Here is a 23,377-nt window from a genome sequence, read left to right on the forward strand (position 1 = left end):
GTAATTCGGGTTCGGTAGGGTCTACTAGGACATTCGTTTGGGGTCGAAGAATATTAAACGAAAAAGAAGATTCTACGCTGGGGTTTTTCGATAAAACGGGTTCAACAACCATGATTCCCGGACCACGCAGACCATGTTTGCAACCTTTGTTAGTTTTTACAAATTTCCTCAAAAACGGCGCCATTTTACAAATGGTACAGGACAGCTAGCGCTTTGTAACTTATAAATCTAACTTACAGATTGAGTTGGAAATGCAACGCTTGTTAACTTAGAATCGTTTACGTAACCAGTTTTCTACTTGTAGGTGGTCCGTAATTCGGCTGATTGTTGCCAATCAGGATGATCTTCCAGGTATCCGGGTTGATGTTTCGCTCCGTGACAGGAACTCCAAATCCGTCTGTCGGTGGTGTGGACAAAGTGCGTGTGATTCCGGTGGATGGGTTACACGGCAGCCGAAATCACCCGTCTCCGGTATTTACTTTTCATCTTTGGGGAAACCGTGCCAAAACCCAAAAGAGAGAGATTGCACTGATCTAGTGTAGTCCACTTTCGTAGCAAGAGTTCAATAAAATATTCAGTAAACACCGAATCAATTGTTCAATTTTCTACTGTCTATATTTTAATCGCGCACTTTCGAGCTGGCAATGTCACCTTAATTTTTGTAAATGTCTATACGTTCTATATCAGCGTCCTTAAAACGCGCACAGTGATTCACTCCGCGGGAAAACTTTGAATTTATCCCTTTTAAACAATCCCTTTTTTTGAACTATCCCACCGCTGTCGCCAATTATGTTGCGTATATGCCTTGCGGGGAAGGTGCCCGGGGAACGCTAAAGCGTTCTGCTCGAAGCGCGATAAATGAATAAGTCTTTTATGTTAAATTTCTGTTTATTTTCTAAGTTTCAACAGAGGCGATGCAAGGAAAATTTGTACTGACTATCTGCTCGTACGATATCGTTCTGACTTGGCGGAAAGAAGTCTTCCCGCGATTTAGGTCGTTCCCCTCTTCGCTCGAATTTTGGGTCCCCTTCAAATTGTTTTTTAACTATTGTGACGGGTATAAAATACCACGTCACAACTCCCCCCCCACGGAAGACCGGAACGGTCGGATGGAAAAAAAAACACTAACGCCTCTGCGCCCGCCGGTGGGACAACTCGATAACCCCTCTCGGGAGAGAACGAAAGTGCGATGGCAATAATTTTACAAAACAATACATATAAAAACTATTACACATTCTCATTTTAGTAGTAACTTTGGTCTATTACTTACCGCGTTTGTGCGCTTTCTCTGTGCCTTCTCTGCCCGATATCTCACCCTTCCGATATTTCTGTGCGCGTTACAATCACCTGATACACGGGAGTACGGATCGCCGGTCATTTTGATCGCCAAGTAAAGAAAGAAAAATTAGTAATAATAAAAAAAAATGTGCGAGTTTGGGTTTCAGCAGTATCGTGATACTGAAAGATCTGTAGTGTTGTTTAATATGTTATATGTATTGTATATATAGTTTATTCTGTTATTATAATTAATATTATCTTGCAGTCTAATTTATAAAATCCTCTCGCGATAGTAGTTGTGTTGGTGTGATTTCTTATGATTTTTGCGAGGATAGGGCAAACCCAAAACGAAAATAAAGAAAAGAAGTAAAAAGAAATGAAACATAAAAAAAAAAAATAAAAATTAACGATCGAAACGACAAAGAAAACGAAAATTGGCCGTAAGTTGCGGTGGTACGTCGGCCTCGGAATTATGGTGCCACCGGCCGCAAAATAAGGTATGTTCAGGCCGCGATGTTACATATGTGTTTGTGCCGAAATAGAATATAACATGTCGGGATAGCTTCGGCTGCGGGTTTATTCCCGGGCCCTCTTGCTCGGGCCTGGAGATTCCCTCTGCGTCATGCGCCGGTATTGTAAGGTGGTGGTCTCCTCGCGCCATTCCGGGGCGCATTTAGGGCATGTCCTCAGAGAGACCCCTTGTCTCCCGCACCGATAACAGTACGGGTACGTTCTCGGTTTGGGGCACCGGGAGTAGCGGTGACCCTGGCCGCCGCAGTTCTAGCAGTCGAGAGGCGGTGGTCCCTTCTTGCTGGCTGTGGGTTGGGCGCGGCTCGTGGACGGTATCGGGGCTCCTGCTGATACGTCGGGATGTCCCGCTGGCCGCATCCGGGGGATGACTACCCGCTCCTCTTCCCCCGTTTAGGTGGCGCGGTCCACTGTCGGGGGATCCAGGGGGGTTTGGGTCCCCCTTGAGTGAGCTGGTTCGTAGTTCCGCGTTTGTACCGCCCTAGTGTGGGTTGGTACTGCGGGGCATTGCGGGGTTTGCACCCCGATATCCTGGCGTGTTGGTCCTCGTGGCTCTTCTGTGCTTTGGCCCTCGCGGTGGTACTCCCGCGCCTCTTCTATTGCTCGATTCATGGCCGCCCAGAGGCCAGGCTCGTTTTGTATTATCTGATTTATTGTTCGGTGGTACGGGTATAAGTGGGTCCATAAGTCTGGCGGTCCCTCTCTCCTCATGTTGCGGTATACTTCTATTTTCCTTACTCGTCAATTGCTCGTTACCGCGGTACAACAACGGTATGATAGTGCTGAAACGTTATTAGATTATGTTTTAAATTTCTTTAAGTCCTCTATATGTATTCTAACCGGGTGGCGATCCGTTGCTCCCTGTATTTCATAAACTAACGGTGAGATTTTCCGAACTATTCGATACGGGCCTAGGAATTTTAGCATTAACTTAGCGGCGATATTTTTTTCCGCTGACGATAGCGCATGGTTACGACGTAATACTAAGTCTCCTATTCGATACTGTTCATCCCTCCGTCTTAAATTATAACGAGATGCTTGCTTACATACTGCTTTATCGAGGTTCTTTATTACCCAATCCTGAATTAATTTTAATTGTTGCAAACGCTTTTCCCAATTATTGGTTGTTGCCGGAAATATTTCGTGATCTTTCGCAACGACCTCGCGATAGCAATTAACCGGTTTGGGTTCTCGACCAAAATTTAGAAAAGCGGGGGAAAGTTTCGTGGAAGTGTGATGCGCGGTATTGTACACAAACCGAAAATCGGATAAGTGAAGATCCCAATCGCGATGATCTTTTTCTATGTACGATACTATCATTGTTTTTAATATCCTATTCACTCTTTCGACCGGGTTCGACTGCGGATGGTACGGTGGAGTGGTCGAGTGGAGAATGCCGAACTGTTTCGCGAGATCGGTGATTTCTCGGTTTTTAAATTCTGTCCCGTTATCTGTGACTAATACGCGTGGCGCTCCCCATCGACACAAAATTAGATCATTTAATGCTTCTTTTACTTTTGTTAAAATTATGCAGTGATAGACGACGACAACTTTATTGGATGTTAAGCCAAATATAATTGATTTATTAAAATAATATCACAACAAACTGTTAACGATTTAACGATGGCAAATATACGATAAGGAATGACATTTTATGACAGAGTTCACGCTTTATATAAATTAACTATGTAATAGTTTTTTGTTAATCGATTTATGAACGTGCGATAATTTGTTATATTCTCAACAACTTTTTTCCCCGTTGCCTTCCGCAACGGGCAGCACTCTACCCATTTTGTAAATAAATCTTGGACTACCAGTAAGTACGTAAAACCTGATCGACTTCGCGGAAGCGGTCCCATAATATCCGCGGCGATAATATCCCACGGCTCTTCCGCGACACGGTATCCCATTAACCCTGCCGGCGCCAGCTGTTCTACCTTCGCGCGCTGACAAACGGCACAGCGTCTTACATATTCCGCAATATCTTTATACATGCCGGGCCAATAATACCGTATCGCCACGCGATCGTACGTTTTATCTATCCCTAAATGTCCCGCTTGAGGCTGGTCGTGTGCCTCTTGATAGATTGTAGCTCGTTGTTCTTTCGGTACTACTAATTTCCATTCGTTAAGATCTTCCGTTGTGTCCGAAATATCGGTGTTAGGTTTCTTTACGTGTAACTGATCGTTCATAATTTTATAATCCGGGAAGCGCGATGGATATTTTTCGACGTCTGTATATTTTCGCGAATACCACTCTGGGGCTTCGATAGCGATGTTAACGGTTTCGGTTTCTTCCTCCGAATCTTCATACATTCTAGACAGGGCATCGGGTACGCGATGCAATGCGCCCTGACGATATACTATTTGAAAATCGTATTCTAGAAGTGACAAGGCCCACCGAGCTAATCGACCATTCGGATTTTTTAATGACCTTAGCCACCGGAGGCTATTATGGTCCGTGATGACTGTAAAACGATATCCTTCGAGATAATGCCGAAATTTCTCGATTGACCATATTATGGCGAGACATTCTAATTCGGTGGTACTGTATTTCTTTTCGGCATTCGAAAGTGACCGGCTCGCGTATGCTATGACATGCTCTTTTCCTTCTATTTCTTGTGTTAGAACCGCGCCAATCCCTACGGTACTCGCGTCTGTGGCTAACGAAAATGGTTTTGAAAAATTCGGACAAGATAATATGGGCGCGGTGGCTAAATGCGACCGGACAGAATCGAATGCTTTTTGTTGTTGTTCCCCCCATTTCCAAGGTGCGTCTTTCCGTAATAACTGCGTTAAAGGTTCCGTTATTGTAGCGAACTGCGGGATAAAGCGACGATACCACGAGCCCATTCCCAAGAATTTCCGCAATTGTTTAAGATTTTTCGGAACGGGGTACGCTAATACCGGCGCTACCTTTTCGGGGTCTATCCGGAGACCCTCTTTACCGACGATAAAACCTAGATAACGCACTTCGGCACGACAAAATTCGCATTTATCCGGATTAATCGTTAAACCAGCGGTCGTAATTTTTCGGAGTACTATTCTTAACCAAAACAGGTGTTCCTCAAACGATTCCGTAACTATAATAATATCGTCTAAATAAGCGAACGCGTGCGGTTCCATTTCCGGACCGATCAATTTGTCCAATAGGCGCTGAAAAATGGCGGGGGCTCCCGTTAAACCGTACGGCATACGAACGAAATGAAAGAGTCCCTTGCCCGGTACCGTAAAAGCAGTGATTTCTCTACTATTCTTTTCTAATGGAATCTGAAAATAGGCTTGACTCAAATCTAAGGTGGACAAATAATGCGCGGCTCGTAATTTGTCTAATATTCCAGTCATATTCGGCAGGGGATACGCGTCTTTTTTCGAAACTTCATTTACTTTTCGGAAATCTAAACAAAACCGATATTTCCCTGTCGACTTTTTAACCATTACGATAGGACTGGACCATTCGCTATGCGACGGTTCGATAATTCCGTCTTCTAACATTTTATCTACTGCCGCGTAAATAGCTTGTTGTACTACTGGTGACACGAGATAATTACGCTGGTTAATTGGCCTACTGTTCCCTACATCGATTCTATGCTCCGTTAAGGTGGTACACGAAGGTCGGGGAGGTGGTGGAGGCAATTCGGTCTTTAGAAATTGATCTAATTCCTCTCGTTGTTTGGGAGTGATTTCGAGTATTCCTAAACACGGTGGATCTGTAACGGTACGTCGTACGTTCGTCTCTATTTCGAATGAAAATTCGACCTCCGGTTTGGACGAAAAACACCACGCGGCGCGAGAAAAATCTACTACGAGAGCGAACAAGTTTAAGAAATCCATTCCGACGATACATGGAACGGCAAGGTCCTCTAAGAGATATATTTCGAGGGTGTTAGTCTGGTCTTTTAGCATAACTGGCGCTATGATACTCGTGTTCGTTTCTTCCACTTGGCGGTCATGATTCGGCATCTTCGCGATTTTTGACTTGGGAGATCGATTTCGAATAACGCGGTATTTCTCAAAAAGGTTCGACTCGAGCCCGAATCCACTAACGCACCAAGGGAATGTCGATGAATTTGTATTTCGATATAATACAGCAAATTTTCGTTAATATGTGCGAAAGCATTATAAAAATATTCTGAGGGTTCGAACGCGGAAGTCGGGGCTCGATGGATATGCTCCGGGGGAGTCGCGTGGGCCCCTAACGGCGAATCCGTCTCGGGTTTCCCGCGCACCTATCACACGTTTCTACTGTCTCATTTCGTTTTCCGCATCGATAACAGTAGCGTCTTTGTGGCTGGGGGCAATTGGCTGCGCGATGTCCCGGTTTATCGCAATTCCAGCATTTTCCAATTTCTCCTCTCGCGTTATTATTGAGGGCAGCGTTCGCGTTATTACTTCTGGTATTTATTTCCTGCGCGGTGTTACGCGACGGTCCCGGGACCTCCTTTCCGGTATCTTCGCTGGTTCTTCTTAACATACGAGCCCTATTTTGTGCGGCGCGCCGACTCTGATTTTGGAACGGGTCCTCACGATATTCCGGATGATTTTCGTACGAATCTGCGTACGCGATGGGAATCGGCGGCGGGAGGTCTTCCCCCCACGCGGCGTACACGGGTTGATAACGCGTCGTGGCACGGTAACTCGGACACGCTAGCACGGGGTACAGCGATCTCTCCGGGGGTGGGGGAAGTCTATACGCTCTCATGGCGCTCTGTGTCTGTTCGGCAGATCTTGCCGCGAGAGTCAAACTTGTGAAATCTGTAAATTCCCTTCGCGACACGGCTTGTTGTAATCGCGGGACCATATGCTCGTGGGTACACGTAATAAAATCTACTACGCGTTCATGCTCTCCCGGAGTGCGACTAGCTATCTCGCGTCGTAAAGCGCTTTGTAATTCATGGTCCATGAATCGTGATCGATATGCGTCTTTGAACTCCTCCCACGTTGTCCAATTCTCGTCCCGAAACCTAGCCCATTCGGCCGCGATACTGGATAAAACAAGAGGAACGCATTTCAATAGTTCGTCGTCGGGAGCTGCTGCGTAAGCGCGACATTCCTCTATTTGCGTTAAGAACATTTCGGGGTCCTCCCCCCTAGCTCCGGAAAATCGAATGTTACATTTTCGCAATAGATCTAATACAGCGGTGTTCAAAACTGTACTATGTCCTGCGGGTCCCGGTATCCGTTCCCTAATCCCTACGGCGGCACGAGGAACGCTATCTTGTATTGCGATCTCCGATCTAGGAATTCCCTCCGACCGTGATTGCCGAGACGCTCTTACCCATGATGGTTCGAAACGCGAAATATCCGGCATCGAGACATTCGGCGATGTTACTGTGCGTTGCGATTGTTTCTCTATAGGTAGTTCGGCCGGTAACGTACGCGAGTCGGTCTTAGTCGCGTTTCCCCCTCCCTCGTTCTGTTCAAGTGAGCGGTTGGTCGGTAAGGCAGTTGCCTGGTCTAGCCGCGTCGCTTCGGAAGTGGGGGTCACTTGCGCGTCGCGGAATTGCTCCCGTCGAAAACCGAGGAGGAAAACGGCCGGTCTGAGCGGAACGCCGGGGATCGGGGAGAAGGTCTCTTGGCGGTGGGGTGTCCGCTCTTGCGGGCGGTCCACCCTCAGCGCCGGTTGCCCTCTCACTACCCGTCGCCGTTCGCTCTTCGCTTAGATGTTGTTCTAATCTAGTTCTTAGTATTGGTAAAATCTCTTTGGTCGATAAACCCCGAGCCGCTAATTGTTCTACTAACTCATCTACCGTTAAGGATCGTATTCAATCCTTTCCGGGGGGTGTTCGTAACATCTCGATATATATTAAATGTAACGGTCTATAATAACTTTAACCCGGATACACGCGAGACAAACGGGGTATCGAAACGTTTATTTTCCTATACTCAGCGTTCGCAATCGGTACGACGCGATTACCCGTTTCAACGGTACGGACACGTGGTAAACAAACTCGGCCTAGCGACGATGGGCTCGCTAGTGGCCTTGACGCCCCTTCGACAGTTTCTTTGTCCGCTAACGAAGATAAGTCAGGCTATCTGACTCTAGTGCTGTATACAATTTCAACCTACGGTTCGAAATCTAACCGTTTCGGGAAAACAGTACAGTACGAGAAACGTGTTTATTATACTTGAACGGTTTACGACGTTATTGTCCCCGACACTTTTTCTATACCGTAATTTTATCTATCCTTCAACTTGGTCGAGAACCGGAGACGGTCAATGCTAATGGTCATACCAACAACAACAAAAAAGAACGTGTTCTAGAATTCTCGAAAAACCGTTATACTAAACCCAACGAAATGCGTGTCGAACTATATTTACTACAATACCAACTTGGGCGCCAATTTGCTACGCGGTATTTCGCGGCTAGCTCGATGATGGCCCGCGAACCCCGCCTCGCCTGCGAATTCTCGAAACGGCCCTTTCGACCTGATCCGCGACTACGACCGTCGCGGCGCCTCCGCGGATTCACGGACGAGTAGCACTTCGGCGTCCGATTCGAATCGGTTCAATACCGCTTTAATTTGTTACTTGATTGGGCGCCAGACGCGTTTCCGCGTCGCGATAAGGAACTTTAACGCGAGAGACTCGAATCGGCGGCGGAACGGCTCGATAGCTCAGTATCCGTACGCGATGGTAGAGTGGCGTGATTCTTACAGGGTAAGGAGGCTAGACGCGGAGGCGGATTTGATAGAATATTCCGGGATAATTCGTAAGGGACCTCGACTCCTCAGTATTTAGTAAAAGCAGCGCTGTTTATTGTAAATCTCATTAATCTAGGCGATGAACAGTATAATCCCGTACCGACAACCAGTTCGCTCGTGATGGCTTAGCGACTGACTGATGTCCCAAAATCCCGTGATTCTAATCCCGCGAGCGGGATCTAATGCCAATTCCTAAGCGCGATACAGTCGTCGATTTTCGGAATAATACGCGACGCAATTACCTCTACGCAACTCTACTGACTAACGAAACGCGACGCAATTATTCTACCGCAATATAACGCGATGAAACGCAAATATTCTAAACGCTCGGAAATTAACGCAATTAACTAAATGCGACGCGACTTATACTTACACGCGAATTGATTCTGTATCGACGACCGTCTAGAGAGAGAAGGCAAGAACTAGCGCGACAAACTACGAAATGTCCGATACGACAAAACATGCACTTTCCGATCTGCTCCCGCGTAAATGAGAATTCGAAATCGAGACGTGGGTGGGCACAAAATTTTGCAACGCTTTCGCGAGACTAAGAAGCTAAATCGTGGCTATCGCGATACCAATCCCCCGGTCCGTTTCAGTGACCTGCCGAGTGTGGCTTATAGGAAGATCGAGAAGCGATCGCTTCTCGATCTTCCTATCTCACGATACTTCTGAATTTTTCCGCAATTACTTAACCTAATTATTGACTAACGCTCAATGCCGACACCCCGGCCACATTTTGCAGAATTGGCCGGTGATTGGCACACTCGGTGATCGACAACCCACGGTACGTTATTCTCGATTTCGAATCCTTTACAACGATAGAAGGTGAGGGGCTTACCGAGATGTCCGAGAAGGCAAAGGGTCCTGGGCTAGCAGCGGCGCACAGTGTGTCGTTTGGCCAATCTAGCGGGACAAAAATCAATTTTCCAACTTACACAGATATGTCCACTGACATTATGTATCGATAGTAAAATGTCCATTTTATAAGAAAATAACAATATTAATGTAAAAAACAATGTGTAATGATCTGTTAATAGTATCTGAAAATCTAGTTTGACGCAACTGCCTCTACGAGCACTTTTTGCGCGCTTGAGATTTTTGACAATTGTGTTGCACCAGTATCCAATATTAATATTTGTGTGTACGTAGTGTTATTTTCTATCATTCAGAATAATTTCTACACTTGTCATATTTTGAAATAGCATTTTATTAATCTTTTATACCTTTTCAAATGTTAGCATATAATTTAAATTCTATTTCACAGTATAGGTAGACTTTTAACATAGTATAGCACTTTATATAATGTTCCCACTTTTTGTGTCGAAAGCTAGACTTATAAGGAACATAAATCTGAAAGGGCATTACAGACAAACACTGACATCTATCATTTTTATTTAAACATATCGCGCTGACGCATGCCCTTCTCGTTAAAACGGAATAGCTTCAAAAATAGATACTAACAGGGATTTATTCAACAGATTATTAATTTCTTCAGATCCGCTTATTTCACATTTACGAACTTCTCAAAAAACTGTCCGGAAAAAAATAATAATAGAAATACAACAATTCTTGGAAGAACCATTAGTTGATCCCAGTTCCTCGGAAGATGTATCACACGAAAGCAACGCTGACTAAAAAATATATTCATGTTTTAAAAAATATAATAAAGATTTTGTATACTAGTTTTATAGAATAAATAATGTATAATACAATAGAAAAATTTGTATAATGATTTTGTATGTTTATTTTATTATGTTTATTTAACTGTTAAATAATTTAACAAATTTATATAATCATTAATGTTTAATGAAGTATCATGTTTTCGATTAATAAAAAACCAATAAAACGAAAAATAATCAACATTTCGTTGAAGCAGGATTTTTGTCCCGCTAGATTGGCCAAACGACACACTGTGCGGCGGTACAATTTCCAAAACACAACGGAACTCTATTTACGTGCTCACGATAGGGCAGATGCCGAATACAGAATGCTAAAACCGCGTGCCCTTATGCCGGTATTCGGACACCTTGTGATCACCCCCACCCCAGGCCGAAGTTTCCGTCTTCTCGCGAGGGCATCTTCGGCAGGACCTCCTCTTGCTCCGCGACCTCTCTTCCTCTATCGCAGGTCCTTAGCGGGGAAGCGGCAGGGTAGCGGTGCGTTCCCTCGACGTACGGTGTTCCTTCGCTGATGTTGATGATGTTATCCGATGGTACATACAAAATAAAGCGGCGACAGATTCCGATCGTACGATGCTATATTATATGCGCTTCGTTCTCTCTCTAGACGGTATTTGCCCTTACTGCAATGACCGTCCGGTCTCCCGAGGAGGTTCCTTGTGACGGGTATAAAATACCACGTCACACAATATTGGCCATAAAAGCCTATGTTCCTTACGGCGGTGATTGTAACCGCGTCACGCTCATACCTGCGACGCTTACAATAATTGTTCAGAAATCAATTAACGGCATATGAAGAGGTATAAAATCGCTAAAATAATGTAAAAGATTGTAAAAATAATGATATTTTTAATAAAAATGCTGATTACCTCTCTTCACAGGAGGTGACTTTAAATTATATATTTAATAAACATTCCAAAAAACAGCAAATTCCAAAAACACGTATCCTCTATTTTTGTCCATAGTTTACGTACATGAAGTTGCAAAAAAATAGATCAACATTTAGTGCAAAAATTTAAACAAAAATTATAAATTTTCAAAATATTATTTGAAGCGGGAAGTCACAACAGGTCGTAGTACTAGTATTAGGCTTTATTATAATGATAATATAACTTATAATAGAAGATACACAAAAACTATTCTCAACATTTTGATACAGATACGAACACTCGAATCGCACGAGGTAAGACACGCTATATCGACGCTACGCTGTAGCAAAAACGCCAGCGCCACCAGTGGTGGGCATCAGGGAAACGCAAACCCTTTCATTATTTAAACAAATAAAGTTTATTGAAATTTTTTTTCGCACAAAAATTCCCTATTTAAAGATGAACAATTTACAAAAAAAAGAATCCAATTATCTTCTTTAATTCCGGAGATATTCCTAAAAATATGATTCCAACCCCCAACTTTGAGGGCTATTTTCACCCCTTCAATATGCATGATTGCCGATAAAAAAAAAATACATATCAAATATTTTTTTGAGAACTATATCTCACATAAGTTTCATCAAAATCGGCGTGTCGGAGTTGGATATGTTCCCTTGTTAGTAAATGTTGTTGAATTTTCCACGGTCCATAATAGACTAGTCTTTAGAATTTCCTAAGTGCCTTGTTTTCGTTCTCTGGCCCTGTAGCTTTCCTTCGTTCGCTCGCACATGGAGAATATTTTAAACAATGAATTTCCTGTACGCCATAGATACATGTTCGGTTTTCAAATCTCGCTCTTAATTTATATTTACAGATCAAGAGGCGCAATTTCTTCGTAACAATATTCATGCGGTTCAATCGCTACTACTTAAGTCAAATTTCAAGCGATAACGTTACACCATATTCCGTTCCTTCATACACTTGTTCATCTCCTTATTTTCAGCACGTGGCTCCATTTTACCTTCACCCAGGATCTCTTCCTCACTCCTTTTTTCCATATTTCCTCTCTCCATGCTCATTTGCACATTACCCGTAACGGCCACTATTAACCCTTTCGCTCCGGCAGTGTGCTCCGTCGGAGTAGCACCGCTGAACGCGCCATCGGTACCGCCAAAAAGCGCCATTGAACAGAGCTCTGCACCGCAAAGTGTGCATGTTGCGCTTAGGTAAACTGGTGTTCGGACATACATCTTTCGATGCAGCCTTGTCATTCTTCGGATCGTACATTTCTTTAAGTGTTACACAACAACATATTTGGAGATTTTACAATTATTATCAATAAAACTATATTTAAAAATTAAAAATTACACTTTACAATAACAAATTAAAATTCTCAATAATTTAATTCAGAGTGATAAATTTTGAAGCAAGGGTCGACACACAATCCCACATTACAGTTTTTACATTCATATGCAGTTTCGCGTCTTCTGTCGTTCGCATGGCAAACAACACGCCTTCTACTTGGTTTTTTTCCTACCGATTTATAAGCCGACGGAAAATGTCGTTCTGTTAATCTCCGTGGATTATTACTCCCTGGTCGATGTTGATGACTTCTACTTTGATGGTACTTCCACAGTATTTCCCTAATTAATTGCAATTGAAATTTTGCCATAGATATCGGTCGTTTCATCTTATGCTTGTACAGACAATAAGTGATGAAGGAAAAATTTCCGGTACCACTTCAAAGATTTCCGGGTCGAGTTCACAGTGCTTATGACCATATCAGCTTTATCTACTGCACCCATTGAGTTATTGTAGTCTAACACGCATACAGGTTTCTGGATAATTCTTTCTCCTCCGTGTATAATTACCGTCTTAAATTCTGGTGTATGCATTGTAGAAAACATATACATCTCTCTTTTGTCCATCCACTTTAAAACTAATAAGTTGTCGGATGATCTAAATGCAGTCTCTCCCCTTTTTAATTGTTTGTCAATTTTGAGCATTCCTTTCCTTCTTTTCATTACAGTCCCGCACGCATTTGTGCCATTATTATGTAAAAACTTAAATAAAGCGGGACTTGCATACCAGTTATTTACATAAAGGGTATGGCCCTTAAATAAAGCGGGACTTGCATACCAGTTATTTACATAAAGGGTTTGGCCCTTTCCTAGATGCGGTTTCATAAGGCTTTCCACTATTGCTCCAGATTTTCCAATGTCTAGATTTTCAGTATCCACCATCGTAGATGATCCGGTATAAACAATTAAATCTTGCACGAACCCTGTCTCACAGTCTGCCAGAATAAACGATTTTATACCAAATCTGTTTCTTTTTGATGGTATGTATTGTTTGAACGAAAGCCGTCTTTTATATAGAAGCAGACTTTCGTCAATGCATAGCCGTTGATAAGGCTGAAACGATTCATTAAATGCTTTCCGTAATATTTCAACGACGTTCCGTATTTTATATAAACGATCATTAGTATAGTCAACATCATCGGTGAAATGTAGGATTTGTAGTAATTTAAAATAACGGTCTCTCGTCATTACTTCTGCACAAATATCGCTATGCAGAAGTTTATCTTTACTCCAGTATTCTGCTAATGATAACTTCTTGCTGCGTGTCATCAATAATGTCACAGCAAGAAAACAATATAGTTCGGGTAATACTGTTGAAAAGTTGAAAGCAATCTAAGATTTTTGCCGATCTATTAATATTTTTTTTAATTCCTGAATTCGCTACCGCAAACTTGTATATTTTGGGATTGAATGTTTTCGACCTCCATATTTCACAATTACTGTCATGGGCTTCAATCTCTTCTGCTTCTGATTCAGAAGTATCACGGACATCTGGGAAGATAGCCCAGATAGTGTGGTGACTCACGCTTCAGGCGCCCCTAGAAGAGGGACGGTTTCCACGCATACCCACTAAAACTGTAATCCCGCCCCCGCCACAAGGGCGGAGGGTGGCGACAACCCGGCAGACTTTCCTGTCGGTGGATATGGTCCCCCTGCGCTAGACCATCGCTTGCATGTTGTGAAAGAGAGACTACCCCCCTCTCCCACCCCCGCCCCTCACTCCCTCGCGTGTGTGTTCTATGTGTGGAGAGTGGATGCCCTTACTCAAAGGGTTTTGGCCCGGGGGGCCACGTCAAGGTCCAAGGGGAGGCTCCCGGGCATGTGCACTGACCTCCGGCTTGACCTTGTAACGCCCCCTCGGCACCGCCTCCCGGTGAGCTCAAACATACGGCAAAACCGCGACCTCTCCCCATCATTTCCCACCTAATGTCCGAATACGCTTTCGATTTCTATGTCTAACTCCGTTTTGGGCTCCGCAAATGTCTGTTTTGCTTCACGAAAATCCCCCCCTCCCGCTCCTCTCGCCTATTGCTTCACATTGCCTGTATTTCTACTTCCATTATTGTTGCCTGACTGTTTCTCCCCTTTTTCCTATTACGCCCCAGTCTTCTTCCACAACGCTACATGAGCCCATTGCTCTTGGTAAAATTTCTCCTTCCTCTCTCCTGTCGATTCCACTCGGTCCCCGCTGTCGCCCCCTAATGGTGCCATGACCAGGCTGACGACTGGGTCCCTAGTTGAATCAACAGTTGATCAGAAGGGTCCTTTGCTCAATTTGACCTCTCTCCCACCTTTTCCCCGCTCCGTCGGTCCCCGTTTTATGCCCCGTAATGGTGCTATGACCAGGTTGACACCGGTTTCCTCCCTTGCAGGTTTGAGTCGTTTGATCGGTCGTGTCTATGTTTGTTTCTCCGCCTCTTCCACTCCTGCTCTTCCTCTTCTCCCTCTCACTGTCTTCTCGCTTCTTCCCCTCCTCTTGCCGTTTGAAAAGCGCGCCATGCCTCCGCCGTCTTACTTGCTGCCGCATCCTTTCGCTTCACCTTTTAGGGCCGCTCTCCAAGTGCTTGCAGCGTTCCTTCCTCCGCCATGCTGGATATTCTCAATGCGGCCCCGTTGCTCCACCATCGTCGTGACTTCGGAGTTTCCAGGGTGCTGGAGCGTTTTCCGCAGTTCTTCCAACACTTTTCCGCCATTTTCCCGCTTTGCACTGTTCCTCTGCACTTGTGCACGTGGTCACGTATATTCCCCTGTACCCGCAACACTCCCAGCACTTCACTGCACTCCCATAACACTTTCCCAACACTAAACCGAATTTATTGCCTATCTGTTAATTATTTATTATTTATTATTTATTAATTTATTAATCTACTAATCACTTCACTATTTATAAATAATTTATTAGTTAATTATTAGTTATTATTATTATTATTATTATTAACCTCATTCACTTTATTTATTTATTTTTTTTTACATTAATACAATCGTTAGAAAACCTATGCTAGTGTATTCAACTTGAATCATAGTGTTATAAGGAGCAGGAATAAGGATTTTTCTTCTTCCTAAGAATTTCCCAGATAGGTTATACACAATATCCTCAAGGTGGAGTTGTTCTTCAGTCGGTGACTTCGGACATTCTTCTCCAACCTGTTGTACCCATCTCAAGGGTTCTATCATTCTTCTCTAGTATTAACCGAAGTTCGTCCTTCAACTGCGAATAAGCCGCGATCATGTGGGGTAATGATCTTCCCGCTGATGATTTTTGTGTTGCTTCCACCAAATGATCAAAGAATGCGTCTGCGAATTTTCTTTTTGTCTTCCCACTAAAGCATGGCTGAGATGACATCTGAGTTGCTACACGGTATTTCGCGGCTAGCTCGGTAACGGCCCGCGACCCCGCTTCGCCCGCGAATTCTCGATCGGCCCTTCCTGACCGTGCCCGCGACGATGACCGCCGCGGCGCCTCCGCGGATTCGCGAGCGCGTAGCACTTCGGCGCCCGATCCGAACCCGTTCGATATCGCTTTATTTTATTTGATAATTGGGCGCCAGACGCTTCTCAGCGTCGCGATAAAGAACTTAGACGCGAAACGAGACTCTCGAGCGGCAAGATGGGAAAACCGTTTATGTCGATCTCGGAAAAACGCGGAAGATTCGAATCGGCGGCGGAGTGGCTCGGTAGCTCTCGTTATGTTCTACTCCCGTACCAAGAGTTCGCGAAATCGAGACGTGGGAGGGTACAATATTGGCAAAGGCCTACTCGAGACGATACTTTGATTGTAGCTTACGCTGTACCATTCCCCGGTACAGGTTCGGTGATCCAGCCGAGTCCGGACGTCGGGATCCGCGACCGTCCCGAACTAACTTAAACTAATTTCCCTACGAGACAACGCCACTCCGGTCATACTTTGCAAAACCTGCCCGTGAATGGCAAGCCAGGTGGTCTACAACCTACGATATGACAATCTCGATTTCGCGCTCTTTTACAAATATATCGGTAATGGAGGGGCTTACTAAGGTGTCCAACACGAGACGGCAGCGCTCGGGATTCGTTGGTTTTCCTCACGGAACGATAATTACTTTAACTAGCGGAACACACGGCAATTGCCAGATACAGAATAAGAATCCGCGAGCTCTTGCGCCAGTATTAGGACACCTCGTAGCCTTCCCCCACCCTCTGCCGGAGTTTCCGAATTCTATCGAAGTCTTCTTCGGCAGGACCTCTTCCGTCTCCACAGCCTCTCTTCTTCTATCGTAGGGCCGGAGCGGGGAAGCGGCAGGGAATCGGCACTTTCCTTCGGCGTACGTCGGTTTCTCGCTGGGTTCTCTCCTCTTACTCCGCTGCCTCTCTTCGTCTATCGGAGAGTTCGAGTGGGGTAGCGGTAGAGCAGCGGCGTTTTCCCTCGACGTACGTCGCTCTTTCGTTGACCGTGACGTCATTCTCCGGCGGTACATATAAAATAATTTGTTCGGTATAGCTGAGGATGAATGTGTTTAGTGTGATAATTTGTGTGAGGATTTGATTCAAATGGGTTAATTTGATAAATATCTCTTGTTTGGTGTTTTCTAGAGTATAACCTAATACAGTTTTTATAATTTGTGTTTGATTCTGTACAATGTGTGTGATTTGATTTTGCTGGTTGAAAAGTTTGTCGATGTTTTCATTTACTGTTAACAAATCGTCTTCGTCTAGTGTTCCGAATAGTGTTTTAGAAACACTTCCTACGAAATTTAGTAATCCTCGTTTCGTTCTCATGTGCAATAGTGTTTTTAAGTGAATTATTTTGTTTTCTAGCTGCTGTAATCTACTCGAAAGGCTCTTTATTTCTAATTTTTGTTCGCAATCATTTTTATCGCAAAATTTACTTAGTTCGGCAATATGGTTTCGTGTTTCTTTCCCTATTTCCAAGTATGGTTGTACGTCTATACCTACGATTAATTTTATTTCGGTGTGATACATGTATACGCTTTGTAGTTCTTCTAAAAACACATTACTATTATTTAAAGGGGTTATGCTTAGGCTTAAGGATTTACAAATTACGGTTAGTACGACCAGTATCTGGATCAACATCCTGAAACAAAATTATTTCGATTTATATAATTTTAATCTATTACCGTGAACTTTGTACTCTTTAACCTGGTTGGGAAATTTACATATGAAATATGGATTTATGACCTTAGTTATAATAGCTGGGCCTATCCATTCTGAATCTAATTTGTTTCTTTTATGGTCATTATGAATAAGGACTCTATCATTTTCATTGAAGAGACATTGAAGACGTATCTTCCTGTCTTGATCCCTTTTATATCTTGCTTTATTTTTCTCTATAATATGCCTAGCTGACTCTAAGTACGTTTCATGCCGTTTTTTCCACAACCTAAATAATTTTTCCCTGCTGAGCGTGCTCGTGGCAGAGATAGCACTGGGCATATTTGCCTTGTGTCCAAACGTTAACTCGAAAGGAGTATAACCAGTTCCCTCATGACTAGAAGTATTATATCCTAAGCAAATTAAATTTATAATTTCGTCCCACTCATTTCGCCTATCTGCGGTACATGTTCTAATTAAATTTTTAACCGTGGCATGAGTACGTTCAAGTACTCCGTTACTTCGTGGGTGAAAACTAGTTGTTTTGATATGTTTTATTTTAAACGCTTCTTCAAATTTCTGCATAAGCTCAGAGACAAAATTTGTACCTTGGTCGGTTAAGATATGCTTTGGTGAGGAAAATATATAAATATAATGATCGAGTAGTCCATTAATAATTGAACCTGCTCGTTGATCCTTAAGTGGGATCAGAACTAGATATTTTGTTAACACATCCTGAATGGAAAGAATGAATTGGTTACCTTTGGTTGTCACCGGAAGGGGACCAAAGATATCCATTGATATTTTATCATTCGGTTCAGTAGGAGTATCTGGTATAACAGCAAATTCTCTGTGTCTTACTCTAGTTAACTTTTCTTTTTGGCAAATTTCACAATTTGAAATAAAATCATGAACGTCTTTACCTATATTGGGCCATGTGACGGATCGGTGGGGGAAAGCCCGAAGGGGGTTCCCTGCAGTGGGGGCAGTCAGGGAAAACGGCCCTCCACGCACCGATGCTCACACCCACGGCCGATTTATTTAACGGGGCGCCAGTGCTAATGCACTCGTCCATAGTAATCGCCCTTCCGGCTGCTCTGTCGGGAGCGGGAATCAGAGGGGGTCAGAAAAAAAACTAGTAAAAGACCCGCGAGTTCGTATCCAATAGAAAATGCTTTTATTCGGGCCCCCAAGTAGGCCACGTAAGCAAAACAGAAAAATGAATTCGCGTGGGCCCCACGCGTTACAAGCAACGGTCGAGGAAAAGGGGTCGACTCGCCAGTTGCGAGGGAGGCTTTCGCGGCGCGGGGGCTCACGGTACGCGCGAGTACAAAGATCGAAAAATACAAAGAGAACGCTGTGGTATTCGCCCGCGAAGGAACACGCCCTCTTAGGGGTCGTGGACAATAAGGGGACGTTGGTCCTAAATACCAAAATACAGCGTACAAAAAAACTAAATGAGAGGGGACGGTGTCGTATGAACCGTCCGCGGCCTCTAGGGTCCTCGTCACTGGGGCCAGGGGTCCTATCGCCCTCGCCCACGCGCCAATAAATATCGGAAAAGAAAAGTGGGTAAGGAGATGACTCCTACCTTTTCGGCGCTGGCGTACTCCAACCACTCTGGGGCGGCGGTGACAGTTACTCCTCGCAGGCTCACACACACGGTACAGCAAAAAAAAAACGGAACGCACTACAGCTCACAACGCAACAAAAAAAAGAACAAACTAGAAACGCGAAGTGCACGGTGGACTATGGGAGAAGAAAAAAAAAAACAACTCGGGTTTCGGCGGAACTGTCTCGAAAGATCGACTCCGTTGCGTGGCAGCTCGCTAGCTTGTCTTCACCATCCTCTTCTTCCCCGGTTCGCGGTATTCCCCCACCCCGGGGATTTCGGCGTCGAGGATGGGCCATCCCGTGGTGTTCTGCGGCCAGGTCCTGGGGCCCTCTCTAGGTGGCGGTTGGGGGTGGCTTGTCCCCAGGCCTGGCGTCCCTCGGTGGTGGGCTGCCGGTAGCCCCCGCGGAGGATGACGGGGTGGCGGCGCGACCGGACAGCCGGCAACTTTCCTTCGATGGGCCCATCCCGCGCCTCCGTCGCTCAGGGAGGGGTTCCTCCGCGACCGGGGCAGCAGCGGCTCCTTCCTGGTGTTGGAGAAGGGGGAAGGGGAGAAAGAAAAGCGGGGCCTGCGCAAACGCAAAAAAAAAAAGAAGAAAAAGAAAAAAAAACGCAAAGGACTCACACACGCCCGCTCATTCATACTTGCCCCAGCGGCGAGGTGGTCCGCTTGGGCGGAGGAGTGGGGCTGGCAATTCGGGAGGATCATCGTAACGAGGCATAACCCAAAAAAAAGGAGGCAATCAACCCAGTGAAAATATGCCTCGTTACAGCGTGCTGATTCTACTCAATTTTCCTTCCTCGGTATCAATTTCAGATTGACTAGTAGAAATTTTGTCTCTACCTGTATTTATGAAGCAGACCTGAGTTAGATTTTGACCCACGTAGGTTTCCTTGACCGTACTCTCACCCGGTTCGAGGTCCAATTCGGTGTACAGGTTGACTCTGTTCTTACCTAAAAATAGATGTGAGTTATTAATTGTATACTTATATTTCTGAAGGAATGTTATGCCTAATATGCCATCTTCGGGCAAAGGAAAAGAATCGGGAACAATGTGAAATGTGTGGTTTTCGTTTAAAGCGTTAAAAGTGACCGTCTCATTAGATGTGTGTTTGTCATTCCCCATTAAAATTGTCTGTTTATTACGATCCCGTGAAAGATTTGGATCTACCTTATTTTGTTTGATTAAATTAATGCTTGCGCCTGTGTCTAGGAGAAGTCGTGCGGGTCCATTTCTAATTCCTCTGAAGCTGGCTCGTACATATTGGAGTCTTCCTGGCACACTGTGAATTCTTGCTGCTCGGTCGTGTCCTCCTCTTCTGCAGCTGTCGTATGATTCACCCTTGGTGGTATTTTCCCTTGGTGGGTTGGCCGAAAATTTGTACAATTGGGTGCTATTAGGTCATTAAGTATGAAACGTCCGATTTGAGACCGAAAGTTTGGTTTATTACATCTCGGGCAAGAAATAATATAATTAATCAAAATATGCCGCTAAACTATCAATACAATGTTGCCATTTTAACGATAGCTTATTAATACCGCTAGCGAAAAAATCTGGAGAGCAGCTGGTGATAAAATCCCGAATGGCTTCTTCCACCGGATGTTGGGAATTAAATATTTTTCCTTGCAAAAAATTGTCCAAAGCTCGGAAAAAATGATAATCGGTTGGTGCGAGATCTGGCGAGTACGGTGGGTGACAAAGGGTTTCCAGGTCCAGTTCCTGTAGTTTAAGTAACGTCGATCTTGCAACGTGTGGTCGCGCGTTGTCCTGCAGGAGGATTGGTCTGTCCCTGTTGATCAATCTCGGCTGCTTAATTTGCAGCTGCCTCATCATTTCTTCTAACTGCTCACAATAGAGGTCCGCCGTTATCGATTGCCCAGGTCTCTTAAAACTGTAGTGTATAACACCCGCGCTGGACCACCAAACAGACACCATTAGTTTTTTTTGGTGTATACTCGGCTTTGGAGCGTGTTTTGGCGCTTGATCTTTGTCCAACCATTGTGCTGAACGCTTACGATTATCAAAAAGTATCCACTTTTCATCGCACGTGACTATCCGGTGCAAAAATGGATCGCCTTTTAGTCTTGATACCAAAGAACAGCAAGCCTCGAAGCGGTTCCGTTGCTGACGCTCGCTCAACTCATGCGGAACCCACCTATCCAGCTTCTTTACTTTTCCGATTGCCTTCAGATGACTTAATATTGTTGGGATGGTAACTTCAGACCTTGCTGCTAGTTCACGCGTCGTTTCAGATGGATTTGCTTCCACTACAGCTTTCAGTTGGTTGTCATCCACCTTGCTTTCAGGCCGCCCACGCGGTTCATTTTGAAGATCAAAATCTCCAGATCGGAATTTTTCGAACCATCGACGTACTGTACGTTCGTTAGCTACATCCTTGCCAAACACTTCGTTAACATTTCGGCTTGTCTGCGCTGCATTAATTCCACGACGGAACTCATATTCGAAAATAACTCGTATTTTTGTCTTATCCATGACTTACAATATTTACACTCCAGACGACAATACGATAGACTATTAAAAACAAAAGAGTGCATCTGAAAGCCAGATGGCGTACCTTCTCAATGCAAAAAAAATGAATAACGACTGAAGTGAAATATCGGAGATATCTGGTATCAAACTTGAGGCTTTAAGTAATCGGACATTTCATACTTAATGACCTAATATATGCTCAATTTGTCCGCACTTGAAGCATTTGGGTTGTACTGGTGGGGTTGGATTTTGCCTTGTTGCCAGTGGTCTTGAAAACTGGTTGCTCGGCCGAGTTGGAAAATAGTTGCGTCTGTCTTCGGTGTCATTTCGTCGAACTGGTAAAGGGTTGCTCGTTCGTAACTGTACATGAGTCGCTGCTTGTGTGGGTCGCTTTGAATCACGTAGCCAATTTTCCATTTCTATTGCCAGGCTTTGGGCCTGTTCCAGGGTCTTAGGTTGCGCTGGTACGATCATTACTCCTATCTCCTTGCGTAAGTTCATCGTATATGTTGATACTGCCGCATCTTCCTCTTCTTCAATCGCAATTTTCCTACTGCTGGGGCGCGTATGCTTATACTGTATGGCGTATTTTAGTTCATTTAAGGCCTGTCTAAATCGAATGTTGAAGTTGACGACAGATTCTGTCTGTCCTTGTCTTGTATTTTGTAAACGGGTTCTACTACCGTTTACAGTGTTTGGAGAAGTAACGTACAGTGGGTCCAAAAAGTATTTGTACACCTAGTTTTTTTGCAATAACTTTATTTACATAAGTAATAAATACAAAAAAAATTGCTTCCATTAATAGCCTCCTATAAACAAAAATAATATGTACATTAAAAACTTTTAATAATATGTTATAAAAGAATAATACAATAAATATAAAAATTTGAGGGCCAAAAAAGTATTTGTACACTTACGGCTTCAGTAGAAAATTTCAAATTATTAATGGTTTAGATCCTAATTAATATTTTGTATGCATTCCTTTTGCATTTATAATGGCTTGTAGCCTTTTTGGCATAGATTCGACCAATTTTTTTGTAATTTCTTTAGATATTTTTGGCCACTCTTGTAAAATAATTCGTTGTAAATCTGTTTTATTTGATATCTTTCTTTTTCTTATTTCAATATTTAATAGGTGCCATAAATTTTCTATGGGGTTAATGTCGGGAGACTGGGGTGGTGTAATCAGTTGTTTTGGGACATTGTATAATAACCATTCCTTCGTTTTTTTAGCTGTGTGCTTTGGGTCATTGTCTTGCTGAAAGTAGTAAGTCCTATTCAGACCCAATTTCTTTGCACTTTCGGGTAAATTATTACGCAATATGTCGATATATTTTTCGGCATTCATTGACTCCTCGATAAACGCAATGTTTCCAACACCATTGTACCCCATGCAGCCCCATAACATCACATTTCCTCCGCCGTGCTTAACGGTTGTGTGGATGTTCCTTTGCTGAAGTTCGGTATTGGGTTTTCGCCACACAAATTTCTTCCCATCTGAGCCAAAAATGTTAAATTTACATTCGTCTGAGAATATAACGCTTTTCCAAAATTCAATTGGTTTTTGTAGGTGCGTTTTAGCGAATCCTAACCGTTTCTCCCTATTCACATTATTTATAAAGGGCTTTTTTCTAGCAGCTCTACCATATATTTCAGCGGAGTGCAAAATGTTTCGAATAGTTTGAGGACAAACATTCTTTCCTGATGTTGATGCGACATCATTGCATAAAGTTCGAGCACTAATAAATGGAAATTTTGTAACTTCTT

General features: G+C 43.9%; 2 protein-coding genes and 1 pseudogene across 6 annotated transcripts in view; 2 read left to right on the top strand and 1 right to left on the bottom strand.

The window, feature by feature from the left end:
- Positions 1-10,865, top strand: part of LOC143264507 (uncharacterized) — a 53,810-nt gene extending 42,945 nt beyond the window's left edge. For 2 of the 3 annotated variants that reach the window (XR_013038246.1, XM_076531985.1), the window contains one exon: positions 305-10,865. Coding sequence is in view for 1 of the 3 variants with exons in the window: in XM_076531985.1 (XP_076388100.1) it covers positions 305-315 (11 nt within the window). In the remaining 2 variants the exon portion in view is untranslated. Of the gene's footprint in view, positions 1-18 lie in introns of all 3 variants that reach the window. The other variant, XR_013038247.1, reaches the window with a different exon arrangement.
- LOC143264509 (uncharacterized) overlaps positions 1-23,377 on the top strand; it is a 169,951-nt gene that overhangs the window by 84,766 nt on the left and 61,808 nt on the right. The gene's annotated exons all lie outside the window — the stretch shown is intronic.
- Positions 18,667-22,245, bottom strand: LOC143264505 (histone-lysine N-methyltransferase SETMAR pseudogene; annotated as a pseudogene). The gene is made up of 2 exons (XR_013038245.1): positions 20,291-22,245; positions 18,667-20,073 (listed from the first exon to the last, which is right to left on the bottom strand). The product of XR_013038245.1 is annotated as a histone-lysine N-methyltransferase SETMAR pseudogene (transcript).

This window comes from Megachile rotundata, chromosome 5 (assembly GCF_050947335.1).
Source record: "Megachile rotundata isolate GNS110a chromosome 5, iyMegRotu1, whole genome shotgun sequence".
In the NCBI taxonomy this organism is placed as follows: Eukaryota; Metazoa; Arthropoda; class Insecta; order Hymenoptera; family Megachilidae; genus Megachile; species Megachile rotundata.